The 16125-nt window shown below is 35.9% G+C and overlaps 1 protein-coding gene across 2 annotated transcripts in view; it reads left to right on the top strand.

Moving 5' to 3' along the window:
- The window catches only part of vg (transcription factor vestigial), a 30390-nt gene that overhangs the window by 6551 nt on the left and 7714 nt on the right, over positions 1 to 16125 (top strand). For both annotated transcript variants that reach the window (XM_036370211.2, XM_014239559.3), the window contains exons 3-4: positions 8049 to 8490; positions 10243 to 10494. In XM_036370211.2, the coding sequence (XP_036226104.1) occupies positions 8049 to 8490; positions 10243 to 10494 (694 nt within the window). The remainder of the gene's footprint in view (positions 1 to 8048; positions 8491 to 10242; positions 10495 to 16125) is intronic.

The raw sequence follows: 16125 nt of genomic DNA, 5'->3' as shown, positions 1-16125 counted from the left end.
ATTTTCTTGTAAGATAGTGTTATCATACAAAAATTATACAAACAAACAATATGATTATAGATATAATAATATTAATTAATAAACTATATTTGTATGCTTGTATGTATACATAAGAACATTTTTATTTATATACAATATTTTGTATTTACTACTTACCCATACTTCATAAATGATTGAAAGTGAGTCATGATTCATGAAATTGGTTGTCCAATCATCTCATCACTTTTCGACGCGCATTAAACTACGCATCTATAGATTTTTTGTTTGTTTATGTGTTGTATATTCCTATACATGTCTGTATGTACATATGACATACATGTAGAGGAATATAAAAACTCGCATTTCACGGCCAGACTGACCAATTTGCACATGTTTGTATGTTTGTAGGCATAGGTATGCAATCTGCCACTGCAAAATTGACATTTCTTATAAAATCCTAAAGTTCTCACGCTGCTGCAAGGCAACTGAGACAATGAAGGGAGAACACAAGTTATATAAATTTTTAGTGACGAATTTGAGGATTTGGTGTTGTGATCGAAACCGAAACTCAGCATGAAGTTGTAAATAACAAATGAATTTTATTTCATAGAGAATGTTTTGCGCATGTTGAAAAAACGTTGGATCGTGACCAAGATATCAAAAGTTAGGTAAAACCTGGTTTTGCTAAGAAAAGATCTCGAATTTTAAATTAAACGGATTTTTTTACTATTTGAGAGTATTGACATGTATATTAGCCGATTTGTTTCAACAAATGTTCATGAAAAGCTTCAGAATCTCAGAGGTAGGTTTCTGCAGGTACTGCTTTTGGAAAATACTAGGTGTATTGAAATCCCGTGATTTATTCTCTGCTCTCTTATCGAAATTTTTACTTCTGAAAGCAATAAAAATATTGATGAATGTTGAATCCGCTTCTATCATAAAATTCAGATGAATTTACGAAGTAACATCAATGTTAGAAATATATTGGGAGGAAATTTTTTCTGTTGAATGTCCTCCAGAAAGAAATTCTAGATCCGCCACAGATACCAGTTGTTTGCTTGATTAGTTACCTTCCACGCCTGAACAGGGTATATTAGGTTTGTTTCGAAGTTTGTAACACCCAGAAGGAAACGTCGGAGACCCTATAAAATATATACATAAATGATCAGCATGATGAGCTGAGTTGATGTAGTCCATGTCCGTCGGTCTGTCCGCCTGTCCGTCTGTCTGTCTGTCTGTATATACGCGAACTAGTCACTCAGTTTTTAATCTATCGAAGTTAAATTTAGCATATGATTGTTTCTCATCAAGAAGCGGACCACTATAGCATATAGCTGCCATACAAACTGAACAATCGTAATCAAGTTCTTCTAAGGAACCTTTTGTATTTGTGAAGGGTATTATAGCTTCTGTGCAACCGAAGTAAACGTTTTTTCTTGCTTTTTCTTAATTTTTTGTTTGTCCAGGTCTGTATTCGAACTTAAAGTTTAAAGTAATTTTGACTTCTAAACTCCCCAATTTTTCAACATGAACTTTTAAAGGTAATATTTTAAAATCTCATTTTGCAATCGAAACCGAATATTCGGTCGAAGATTATACAATAGTGCACACTCTATACATAAGTAGATATAAACATAACTACTTATCCTTTTGTTCTAAGCCTTACTCACATATAAGTTTGGCAGCAAAAACTGATTCACGAAAAAATAAATATAAATAAATAAATAAAACGACAACAAACTAAAACAAAGATAATGTGTGACACAGTGAGCAGCAACAAATGTTGTAAAATAAAATAAAAATGCACAAAATTAAAAGAAAACCAGCAAAGCGGCTCAAGTCGCTTTTACTCAAAGGAATTCCGCTGTCTTCGGGTCCAATTATACAAGGCCGCGGCACTAAAACGAAATTGCCCTTTTATGTAGCAAAACCGTGCAACAAACTAACCAAAGGAAAATGAAACAAATACAACAAAAACAAACAAAAGCGTTGAAGCCGCAAAAGCACTTCAGAAGCTACATATGTACATACAAATATTGAAGTGGACGCGAATCCAAGCTTTGCATGCGCACTTTTTTTGGAAGCGGATCGCGGCTGAAGAAATATGGACAGACGCTTGAACTACTTTGCTACGGACAAACGGACAAACTGTGACTACCACTTCGTCGAGCTCTGTTGTTGCGGGCACCCCCAATCGAAAAAAAAGTTTACACGCATTTGGTCTGCCGGCGGACGGACGTAAAACCAACGGGCGTACGTACAAAATGTCAGCAGCAGCATGTTTGCCCTTTGTTTTTAATTTATTGGCGGTGAACGCTCCAGTCCACCGCCGATCACAGCGCACACATACGATTTTCGTACTCCCGCTCATTTGCGCAACACGGTGAGAGACAGAGTGTGAATTGTGTGTCAAGCGGAGGTTTTTGTTTTTTGTTTTCGTTGAAACACCAAATTCGTTTAATGATTTGTTTTGCTGATCGACGATGATCACAGCATTTTGTCGCCGTCGAGTTGTTGTTCTGGCTTGTCTGCATTAAAAATGTGTTAAGTTCATTTGAAAAGTGTCACAAGCGAAGAGCGCAATAAAGCTGACCAGCACACACGAAAGGTTGTGAGAAGCGCGTGAGATATATGCATATAGTACTAGTCATCATACTGGCAAACGATATGCAATCGTTGTTGCCATCAGTGAAGTTATCTGTGTAGCGTGGACAAACAATAGGCCGTGTCAGGGGCATAGTTTCCACCTCCCCGATCGCTAATTTCGTGGAGTAACTACCTTTTCAACTCATTGTACTCGCTGTTCGCTGGCAGACACCGCCTTCTGCTCATTCTCGTTAGTATCATCGATATCAGCATCACCGATGCAACATACATACATACGTACACAGGCATACATATAGACATACATACATACATATCTCGCACCCATATTACGGTGATTTATGCCGTGTGAGCCATTTTTTGCCAACAAATTCACCTTCGTGGCAAGCCAAATCGAAATTTTCATACGACTAATGGGAATCGGCACGTCTTGACAAATACTACGCAGCTACGCACATTGCAACTTCTTCCGACTCAATCTTCCCTTCAACAATGTGTTTAACTGCGCTGCGTTCCAACAACAACATATGGTCGGCTGGCAGCGTTGCATACATTCCTTCGAGTCCGGTTTTCGATTTTTATAAATTTCGCCGGTCGATCGTTCGATCAGCGACAGTAGATCGCTGCAGCAGCGGCACACATCGATGCACAGATAAGCAGCTAGCATGCGGCTGACAACAACAAAGACGGCCGTCTAGCGAATATGCGTCGCAATGCGATGGGCGGCTGGTTGAATAGCGTACGCTTTTGGCATTGCGATCGCCTATTGTCTTTGTACTTTGTGCCGGTGGGTAAATGGGGGGCGACGGTGGCGGCATCGACTACTGCTACTGTGCATTTTTCGCTTTTGCGCAATTCGGTTGTTTGCCACTCGGCGTGTGCATCGATCGCTGGCTGACCGCATGAATGTTGGTTCGATTGGCGATCGTGTCCGTCGATAAGCGCATAACATTGATTATGTGCTTAAAACAACTGACAGACACTTGCGACAATCAGACGTTGAACACACAATCACACACTTACACTCATTTGTATGTGTATGTGTGGAATATAGTATCTGTGTCTATTTACTTAACTCGCTCTTGTAATTATTTGTCGCTTTTCATGTGCATTCCGCGCAAAAATTTTTAGCAAACCAGTAGAGGAGAAGGAGGAGGATCGAAGGGGAAGGATTTTCATTTGCTGTTATTATAAAGTATAATGAAATTAACTTGAGGTATTTATTTTTTGATCGTGAGGATATTATATTTATATAGGTGATAGAGTAAATAATTATATATTTATGTTAAATGCATACATAAATACAAATAAACATACTATTTTCAGATAGTTAAAGTTTAATGTAAACACTTTTTTGATTTTCAGATTTTTTGTGATTTTTTTGTGATTTTTTTTATATTTTATTCTTAATGTTTTTCTTAAAGTTCATAGTTTAATAAAAAGAAGAAAATAGTTAACTGCGGTTGCACAGCAGCTTTAATACCCTTTACAAATATAAAAGTTTTCCATCCAAGAGCTTGATTCTATATGCTATAGTAGTCCGATCTAAATAATTTGTTCGGAGATTGTAACTATACCTTGATAATAATCTATGAAAATTTCTTAAAAATAATTTCTCGAATAAAAAAGTTTTGCATACAAAAACTTAATTTTGATCTATCAGTTTTTATGACAGCTAAAGTGATTCGATATCGGTGGTTCCGACAAATGAGCAGCTTCTTGGGAAGAAAAAGACGTGGGCGTAAATACAGACGGACAGACAGACAGAGCGACGGACATGGCTCAATCGACTCAGCTCATCACGCTGATCTAATATGTATATATATTTTATAGGGTCTCCCACATTTCCTTCTGAGTATTACCCATCGTGGCAAATTTCGTATATCTGTTCAGGGTATAAAGAAATAAATTAGATAACATTAAATGGACTTTAAAAAAATAATTGACTTGAATAGCCCGATTATGATCATCGGACGTCATACATTTTTAAACATAACATCTAGCGTAAGCACTAGTTGTTTGCTCGCTACTCTCCAAGGATTGTTTATATTTTACATGAAACTCTGCATAATCCCCAGAAGAACTTGGAAAAGCAAACCATATTCACTGACAATTACAACCATGACAAAATTTTTGCTTTTTTTAATACAAAAATTTAGCAAACGATAATAGTTTTTCCACTGGGCTGCTTTTATTTTAGAAGAGGCACCAACTAGCTAGATGTCTAGTTTAACCGCAACCGCAACTTAAAGGGTTTCTTTAGAGGAAAAGCAGAGTTTTAAATGGAATGGAAATATAGTTAGTTCTACCTTTATTTGGGACTGCTTTCTTCCAAACAGAGTGATCCAATACGAACTTGATTTGTAGTTCCAGAAGAAGTTACCTCTGATATCTCACGATGTGTCTTAAAGTATATTTCTTAAAATGAGCATTTACTTTTATGAATTACTAATATAATTTACAAAGCAGATTTATATGCGGTCAGGGAATACATTCGAAATTACTAACAATAAACTCGCTTTGAAAATCATTGCCACTATATACTTGTATAATCCCTATTGAAAACAATACTATTTAAGTAAAAATTAAATGCTATGATCCGAATTTGAAATTGTGCCCTTCGCGATTTTCCTTTAGGGTGCTTTCTAATTACTGTAATCATTTGAAGTTCAATGCTGTCAATAAGCAGATAATCTTAGAACACACATGTGCTTATTGAGGTATTATAGCTATATGTTAATGGGGTTCTATACTTTCGTACAAACCGAAATTGCATATTTCCACGTGCTGCCGTAAACCCTATCAATAAGCGTGTCGTAAATCAAAGCAGCCGCGGCCCATTGCAAGCGCTGTCGATGGCTTTTATTTTTATGCACATAAGCGCAAATGAGACGTGTTGGTTAACCCATTATGGGGCACTTAAGGCGGCGGCATGATGCGTGAGTTCAGCATGGATTTTATAATTTTAAGTGTCAGTAAAATTAAACCGAATGAAATTAAACTAAATGAGCCGCAACAACAAGCGCACATACCTACAATGGCACAGACACATTACATATATATACATACATACATACATATGTATTTTCGTAATCATGTGTGAGTATGTGCACGCTTGTCGCGGCGCCAATTCCCTAACGACACCAATATCCATTTCATTAGTGGGTGTGTTGCACAACTCGCTGTGTTTGGGGTTAGCTGTAGGCACTCTCATACACACACACACACACACACACAGTGTCGTAATCACATGTGGGTGTTTTGGTTATTGCTGTTACTACGAGTTATCGCTTAGCCTTTGGCGCGACCCTGCTATGCCCTCTATGCATGGCTTCGGAGCTAATAAATAGCAATAATGTCACCTCTTTTGATAAACACACAAAATAATGCGCCACAGCCGTTTGTCATATGCTGCGCACTCATAAATTCTCAACACCCGCGTTGTTGTTATTGCCGCCATTGCTACCGCTCGGCCGCTACTGCTGCGCTTCCATAATCATAAATTAGGCATTGTGTCAGTTCGAATTTGGTTGAAATGTTGCGTGGCAGCAAACTTTGTATATGCTTTCTGCATTGTATCATGCCCCAAAGTGCCGTTGCATTTAGAATATGTATGTATGGTATATCTTTATGTTATATGGAGTTTTTTATTAGAAATAACGTCAATTAGCAAATGTGTTTTCACAAGAGTGTCTAGCAAATTACAAACAAATGAATTCGTTAAACTTCAGTTGCTTATACATACTTGTTGTACGTGTATTCTAAATATATATTTTATATATTTCTTTTTTGGTTCTAAGAAAAGGTTTTAAGGTTAAATATTACCTAAAACTTTAACTAAACTTTAACCAAAAATAATATTTTTATAATTTTATAACTGTAAAATCAATTTCTAATTTCATAATTTGTTGTTAAACTAAATGATGTTATAGAGAATATCTCGGTCGCGTTTTGTTAATTACTTATGTAGTTGTGTGCGGTGGCGGATTCAGAATTTTTCTCTTCAAAAAAAATTTGTTTTCCAATATATTTTTTTTGATTAATTTGACTTTGTAAATTCTTCTGAATTTGAATTAAAATTTATTTTCCGCGTTCCGATTTATGATAGTAATAGATTCTATGAAACGATCTATTAGCTACTTCCCATTTGCAACTTTTTTTATTTTAAAATGTACCCAACAAAATTCAATGTAGGTAATCAATTTATCTTTGAACAACTTTTTCCAAAGCCAAATTTTTCGAATTTGCTACAGTGATTACTTGGAGACAATTGAGTTATTTTCGACCGCAGAGCATTCTATGGGAATATCTTCTAGCGAAAAGTTTTTTTAGGTTTCATCCACGGAGAGAGCCCGAATCATTGCGGCAGTGCAGACTTGAAAAATATTTAGTTTTTATTCTTAAAAATATTACATTGTATTCTTAAATTATGTATAAATATATTCTTAAAATTTTTAAAACCTTTTCTGCGGCTGGCATACTGCGTGTGCCTCTTAAGGTAGTTTTATTGTAAAACTTCAGTAATATTTTTTACAACAACGATGAAAAAACCAAATAGAATTTTTTTCTAATTTCTTCTGAATGATTCACTTTTGTAATTGATAGTTTTAATTATACTACTAACCAATAAATTAACCATTTATTACCTAAAATTTTCGAAACTTGGTGAATCAATAGCGTTAGTTTGAGAAGAATTCTTAAATTATTACATTTGCATATAATAGTGTTTAGCAGTGTTACAAGAGAAATGGATTATAAATTCTTATCTCCTACGACAGCTTTGCTTCAAGCTCTTAAAGCACTGTAAAATGATTAACCGTTGTCACAAATTAATTGAACATTATTTAAATGCATTTAAGTAGCTTGATAGGCTCCTAAAATATTTTCTAATTAATATTTTGACAACCTTCAAAACCATTATTTGTTCATGAAAGCATTCATAAACTTGGTGGAGCCAACAAAGCATGTTGATATGAATTTCATGACCTTATTTAAAAAATAGAAAAATCTAAAGATAAAAAGTAGTAGTGTAGGTGAAATTTAAGAGGAATAAAATTAAAAGAGTTAAGTTGAAAAATAAAATATATTATTATATGTATAATACTGCAATTTTTGAGTCACCTAGCCCGCCTGATAGATTCAAATTCCAAATGTGATCAAAGTAAATATAATTTTAGTAAAAACTATCGAAAGTAAGCTTAAAACTTAAATATTTTAATATTTAATACACTTTTTTGTACTTCTAATAAAAACCCATGGCACGATCAGCGGTGACTTCAAATGTATAGATTATTCCCTCTGTGCTTTCACTTACAGAAGCGCGTCTAAACATTTATTAGAAAAACAATTTACATTCTCATAGTTGTTTATGATTATAAGACATCCACAATTTTTACTATTTACCGAATTTTCCATAAAATTTACTAACATTTAGTTTTCTTCCTTATCCTCACTGCTCTGCTTAGTTCAATCAGGATCTGTACTCTTCGTCTGGTGTGCAATTGGCCTCATCCAGCGCCTCTGGCAGCTCACACTCACCCTGCAGTCCCATTCTACCGCCGGCGGTGAGTGCGAATGCCGCCGCTGCAGCAGTAGCGGCCGCTCACAATACCGCCGCCGCGGTCGTCGCCGTCGCAGCGCAAACCGCCAATCAATCGGCGAGTTTAAGTGCAACGACGAATCTGCCACTGGGCGGCAGCAGCGGCAGTGTTGTGCCCGGCAGCGGAGGTGGTGGCGGCGGTAATGTTGGAGGTGCTGGTGTTAGTGCGGGCATCGCCGGCTCTGTGATCGGTGGCGCTGGTGGAGTAGTGCTCGGCGGCGGCAGCGTAGCGGTCAACAGCGCGATACAGCACAGCAGAGCGCATACCAAAGAAGAGGATCTGGGGGTGCAACGAAGTGATGCCGAAGGTGAGTGTAAACTGTTAATAAACTACATATGCCAAATTTTAATGTTATACAATTTTTTTTATATAGTACAAGTATGTACGTGTGTGTGTATGTAGATCGCGGCACGACATTGAAAAATATTTAAATTTCACATCGGCATTCACCAAAAAATTTTTATGAGCGCAAAATTTATGCGACATCTAATCATAGCTGGTGAATTCTACAAATATTTTTACAAGTCGCCGCGAATATTCACCATTTTTTGTTTGAAAGCGATCAACGCAACCTGCACACACACATACATATATGTATGTATGTGTACGCGCTCTGACTCAAACAAAATTACACTGAAATGTGTGTAGTTGGCGGGCAGGTGTTGACAGTGAATTCCAGTAGCCGCATTGCGCCTTGATCGGAATGCGGTTGCGCACTCTTTGGTGCGTCGTGTCGCGTCTCGTCGCTTAGGCTAGCGCTTTCAGCGCGCGCGACTTATTCGTACTTCTCCTATCGTCTCAAGTCAAGTCAAGTCCATCTGAATTTTTCGCATTCCACACACGAATTTTTAATATATTTACTCCATATACATATCTACATATTTGCGCACATCTATATCTGCATACATATATATATTTTTATGTAGATATGTGTATATGTGTATTTGCGTAAGCTTTTGTGGTTGAATGCGCGCGCGCCTTAGTGACAAGACCGTTGCCGCTGCTAATTAATTTGCACAAATTTTTCAGATTTTTCAATGTCATTAACTCTCGTTTAAATTAATTTCATTTTGTTTACTGCCTACATACATACCGTGCATACATACATACATTTGATTGCCCATCTCAACGCACATTCGTGTTGTAAGGAAGTGTTGAGAAATATTTAAAAAATTAAGCAAATAAAATGTTTATTACTAAATTTGTTGGCGAATCCAAACTGTCAAATGCTTATTTGACTTTACTTAGTCGGAGGTGTTTAATCAACAAGCTGTGCTGATTTATGTGCTTACGTTTAAAATGACAAGCGAAATGCGTGTGTTCCGGGATTTTTTAGTCGTTTTCGTTAATTATCTACTTTTACGATGGCACACATAAACGCATATGGGTGGTTGTATCAACTTTTTAGGCAACTAAGTTGTAGTGTTGACTCAACGCCAAGCTTGTTTGTGACAACGAGAAAACTTGTGCTTTTATTTTATTTATTTTATTAATTAGGTTATGTTTCGCGTAAACCGAATCCAATGAGGCTCCGGGGAATATAAAATACATAAAATAAATTTATTCAAATATTATAAACCTCAATCTAATTGATCAAAGACCATGCAGCAAGGCGATAAATTCATTTATATTACTTCATTTCAATCTTAGTTGTATCACATGGAATTTGTTTACCCAGATCTGCGTCAAACATTTGTCTCGTCGCCAATAACGATACGTTTGATGAATAAACTCTACTCGACATTGTTTTTGCATTTCATTTACATGCTTCATACCCATAACATCAATCAAAATTTGTTGCGTCGACACAAAAGTGATGTGGAGATCTTCTGCACTCTTCCTGTTGCCAACAAGAGCATCTTACCATAATTAATGGAAAATTAAGATATAAATGACCTCGACAAAAATATACATATACAAATTTGGTATACTTATATATTATATTTTATATTGTATACATTTTATAGTTAAATATTATTTTGGCGATAAAACAACGATTTATTTGTAATTACTATAATTTTTTCACAATTTTCTAAACATCATTTTCTTATCTTCACAGCACGTCTGGTGGGTTCGCATCACAACGAGTCCTCCTGCTCATCGAGTCCCGATTCACCTCGTCACAACTTGCATGGAGCTCAGGCAAAGGAGCTGCCCCTGCCATTGGACACATCGAATGTCAATGGACAAGGCAGAGCACAATACTTATCAGCCACCTGCGTCGTATTCACAAACTATTCCGGCGACACGGCCAGCGTGGTAGATGAGCACTTCTCGCGGGCGCTCAACTTCAACAACAAAGACAGCAAAGGTGAGTCAATAAAATAGTCAATTACCAAGCAATTAAACACATATTTCTACAACAACTATACATATTTGTGCATGGAAATGTTCGGCCATACATACACATAAATGCATGCATATATATTGTACATGCATACTGCAAGTTTATGCATATTTGGTAGTGTTGGTTGCAGATGGTGTTGGCGATAATAAAGCGAAACGTAATTCCAATTGCACATTTTCCAAAGAAATCGTGCTGCATGAAGTATATATATATATATTATATATGTATGTGTATGTGAGTGTATGTTAGTTGTGGTTTCACTTGCGCTAATTTTTCCATGAAAATCGCACTTGAAAACTGCCGCTTTTTGGTGTCGCTCGTGAAAGTGCGATGCCCACACCAATTTCGCCACTTTGATTTACACGACTAATGATGCCTTTTATAATGCGCCATGGATGATTGTCATCGTGATTGTGTGCTTGTGTGATTGTGGCGTTTGTGATGATCAAAAAGCGGCTGCTGTCATGTAACTGTCAGTGCAGTGGCGCAACGTACGCGCCTTCCTCGATTAGCCGTCAAGTAGGGAAGGCGTGAAGTAAGGGAGTTGTGTGTACAAAAACAAAAAGTTTTCAAGTGTTTAAAACGTTAAAGAAACTCCACTTTTCTTGTATTTGGCGTTTGTCAACCCCCGCTCGGCGTGCACGCACATACTTAATAACATACAAAATTTGCCATGTCATAATGAGTGTGTACAAGAAGTTAACACGAGTTTTACTTAAATTTTGCCTGTTGCCTCAGTTTGATATCTCAATATTGCACGTCTACTTTATATGGTTTTTGTTTAATTTGATTCTTTGGCAAAACAGCATTTTCTGTCGCATACAATAACTTCATAAATTAGTCAAGGCGTGGCATTGCAGCCGCTTAACCGCTCAACCGCCGGCACCGCTGCTGGCTGCTGCTTTCGCTGTCAGTGCCTGACACTTGCTGCTTGTTCTTTTCGATTTCGCGAAATTAATTACCGCATTTAATGAAGATAAACGCGTTGTCTTAAGCACATGACTTGTCTTTTTTCGTGTCTTTCAACGTCTCATTTCACCCCTTGGCGTTTTTTCCTGCCATTTAGTTGCTTTAACTTTCACGTGTCTGGGCGTCTTTTTCGATTTTTGTATTGCATATATTTTGCTTGTTCATCAGCATGTTCGGACTCATTACCGCAAATGTTTTTAACTAAAGAGCAAAATAAGCTTCAAGTGCAGTGCATAAACCAAACATATTTTGATTTGTTATTTTGGTTGCGGTTGTCAATAACAGCACCACAGGGTGTCAATAAAATTGATTCATTTGACACAAATGAGTTTTGCTATCGCATATGATAACTAAAATTAGTTTTACAATGTGCAGGCATTACACCCAAATTTTTTTGTTTTTTAATTCTGTAAATGTACATTTCTTAGTTTATTTTTAAAATGAAATGACTCTTCAAAAAGAAAATTAACAAAAACACACAATTTTTCTGACTTGCAAGTGGATATAACATTCTAATATAACCATTATTAGTCAATGAAATTTTAAATAAGAACAGTCAACTATTGAATATTCCAAAGAAAATACGAGCAATATCTAACATGTTTTTATAAAAATTCATAACGATCTCTACAGAAGTAGATCAAGTTGTTAAAAAATTATTAAGAAAATTTTGACAAATAATGAAAAGATGTATTTAGTTACGTATACATACGTACATGTATTTTTAATATATTTGTTATTTTAAATGTGCACAATATACGTATATTTATTAATAGTTTTTATTTTTTTTATTTTACCCTTTTATGGAACAATACACTAACACTGTTCTTGTACCATATATTTCCTCAAAAGAAATGTTTGGGTTTTTTTTGTTTTTTTGAAGACAACAGCCAACTCTTTTTATACACAACTTGATCCACGCATTAACTCGCATACGCTTACCATAATTTAAGTGAAAGTAATTAATTATGCCAAAAATCGATTGCAGGACATACATATGTACAGTATCTTTATAATTGCAAGAATCTCGAAAATGTCAGTTCTTTAAAGTATTTGAACTTCAACACCAAACTGGAATGTGGCACACTTACAAGAATTCCCCAAAGACTACAAGCATTTGTTTGTACCTATTGGTATGTGTGTATATATGTATGTATATCCGAATACAACACTGTACATATATACTTTGGTTGCAAAAAATGCCTTTTGTATATAATTAATACATACGTAAATATATGTACTGTATGTACGCGCATACATGCATACAAATGATGCTTTGGCATTGGAGTTAAAGCGTAGATATAGATGCATCGTGCTGTTAAAATTGTATTTATAAATAATGCCCTTAAAAGAAATAAAATCATTAAAAACGCATTTAATCAATACGAGCACGAGACTTCCTTCATAAAATTTAACAGGGTGGTAGTATGACTAGTCTGTCAAATATTTAAAATCAAAAGTCACTGCTTTTTTTACAACTCTACGATGAGTCCCTAAAAATCTTCTAGAAAAATAATTAAAAACAACTACATGCCTTTTAAAAGGTTTATGAAGACACATACTGTATCAATTGTTTTAAAATTTTAAGTGTTTATTTTTACATATTTTAAATATACACAACAAAATTTTTTAAGAAAAAATTTCCAACGCCAAAAGATTTAGCAGTGATTCCGATTTTTCTCTTGGAAGATATTGGTCGTGCAATGACTAGCTGTCCAAAAAAGAACACAAATTGACAAAATGGAGGCGTTTTAAAAAGAAAAAAAATGTTACCAAATTTTTGTCGTTTTTGACCTGCAAAAATTTGATTTGAATTTCGAATTGATCAAAAATATTGGACATTAGCTGAATTTAATTCGGAGTACTTGATTATTGCACCTTTAGATTCATCGATAATGTAAGAAATGCACTATTTGCAATTTATTCTGGTAAAGTTAGGCTCCACTGATTTCAATAATGAAAATAGACATTTTATGGATTAAAAAAGCAATTTTTTATCAAATACTTATAGTATATCAGAAATCAACAAACGAAAAACATCGATAAAATTTGTTTATCTAAAATCCCTAGATCGCAGATTTAGGCTTAATTTTGATAGAAGTCTATAAAAAATATTATTATATTAATAAATCGAGTTTTTCGCTCAAAAGTGAATGCTATGGGCGAAGTGGGTTTAGAAAACTCATAAAAGCCATTTTTTTTTTTATTTAAAAATTTTTCAGACCTTTTATATATAATAATTTAGATAGAATTTCTCCCAACATTGTTTTTACTTCTATAGGTCCGCCAAAAGACTAATATTTTTGCACAGGCTTGCCAAACACTAGGTGAACCCAGTTACTAATCAACTACAGGGTGCCGCGCGTATTCCAACAGTTGGTTTAGATATGCTGTTGCTCCTTAACATTTGAAATTTTTACTTTTTAAAATTTTCCATTTTACTTTTTTGTGCGGTATTTGCATTGGAATGCACTGTTGCAGCGGACGCATGCATTGGGCGGTGGCCGCGCAACTGTTTTGAGTTTCGGGCCGCTGCAATGCCAACGCCGCACTGCATTAATTCATTAGTTGCTCGCATAAAACGCTTAAATCGAACTAAAGCGGCGCTATATGAATGCATACACACACACACACACATACTTGTACATTGGTGTAGAAAAGTGCTCTGTGCTTATGTTGCAACTCTACTTCGTTGCTGACGCACTGACTTGCTCAGCCATGGCATATTCATGATTCGAAAGCAATTTAATTAGATGCCAACCGAAATTCGATGAAATTCCTTTGTGCGCGCCACAATGCAACGCAAGCAACAAAACTAAGTTGTGCAAGTAAAAAGAACAGCTAGCGCAGCAGCGGCGGCTAAAACGAGTGCCAACAGCGGAGGAAAAAAATCGTTTGTATCTTCATCGAATTTCGCCGCAGCCTGTTGACAACGCTAACACCAAGTGCAAGCACACACATACATACAGATTTTTTCGCTGTTTTTGCTGTTTGTTACATTACAATTTTACAGTTGCTCCGCATCACATGCAGATGTCAAGCTATTTTTAATTATTCCTACCGATTTTGTCCGTCCTTTGCGTTGACTATTTTTTCTTGTCATTTATTTAATTTTAAATCTAAAAGTCGAACAACTGCATCATCGTTCACTTAGCGGTCCTTGCTTGCTCGCTTTTGCGGTTGCCGGCCGCGCATATCTTCAATGAAAGGTGCGCTAAGTGCGGCCGAAGGCATTCAACCAATACCTTAGTGAGACTTCTTGCTTACTTTCTTCTAGTGCAAAGAATGCATGCGCTCATATCGACTTGTAAACATACTTACACACATATCTCCTCTTTGTATGCTCTCTTTTTGGTGTGCTGTGGGTGTGTGTGGTCTTTTGGAGATAAACTCATCAAGCGCGCTTATCTGATACGCAATAAATAACAAGTAACGCCCATTGGCATGCATAGTCACATACACGTAGGCAAATACTTCCCCTTTGCATGCAGCAGTGCATGTGCAGGCCTGTCGTGGAACACACGTAGGCGCAGCAGGACATCTTAATCCATTCTGTTACTAATACATACATATCTACATATGTACATACAGGCTAGCAAATACTTTAATTGTAGGTAAAAGAAAGTAAATTGCTTGGCGACAATCTTTGGTAGCCTTCGCTTATCTTTAAAAAGTAGCAATTGATCTGCCATTAAGGCCACTACACGGCTATTAGTAATACGGTAGGCTTGATTTTATTAATTACTAAAAATTACAGGAAAATAAAGAAATATTCAAGAGTAGATATTCATTTATGGAAAATAGTTGGGAAGCATTTTGAGTATGAACATATGTAAAAACAAAGATCACAGGGGCTAAATTATAAAGTTACTATCTGCTGGGCAGTTTAATATTATTTGATAATATGCCTCTCTAAAACTGTTGTTATTATTAATAATATAGAACATAGCCAATTAAGTTTCTTTCTAGACCTATTACATTCAGAATTACTGTTTGAGAGCTTAACCATGCCAAGCGAGAATTCGAATAGGCAAAATATGAGATTATTTTGCTACCAAGTAGGAATATATTCCTTGGTAAATGTTATCGAACCTCTGGACTTCGTGGAAGTTTAGCAGGCGCTAATCTTTAAGGCTTCAAGTAAAACGCAAGAGATTCATTGAACTACTTACTCAGCAAAGTTCATCTTGCCATAATAGTAAAAAATCTTGTCGGTCGCAAATTGCCAAAGTTGTATGGAGGAAGATGAGGTAGAAACATCTAGGAATTTTCTCCTCCATTGACCAGGTTTTGCAAGATTAAGGTTAAAACACATCGGCATATCTGCGGCGAACCTGATGAGCTAGCTTGAATTGATGTTAGCCGCCTCCAAAAATTGTGCCAAGCTCAAAGTGTTCTGTTGATTTTCGAGGTTCTTTCCAATCAATATTTAGGAGTGTTTAGCTATCACAAACTTAATCTAACTTTCGAAGCTTCGACTCATTTACCAATCTTGTGAAGTTTTTTCATAAAATGCGTGAGTGGCTCTTCTAAAATCTACCAAAATGACAGTTGAATGCCTTATGAATTCTTTGCGTTTCGGTAAGAGAATAGATTTCAGGTATTTCATAAATCTTTTATAATATC

This window comes from Bactrocera oleae, chromosome 4, assembly GCF_042242935.1.
Source record: "Bactrocera oleae isolate idBacOlea1 chromosome 4, idBacOlea1, whole genome shotgun sequence".
NCBI lineage: Eukaryota > Metazoa > Arthropoda > Insecta > Diptera > Tephritidae > Bactrocera > Bactrocera oleae.
This window is presented reverse-complemented; position numbering and strand designations above follow the sequence as displayed.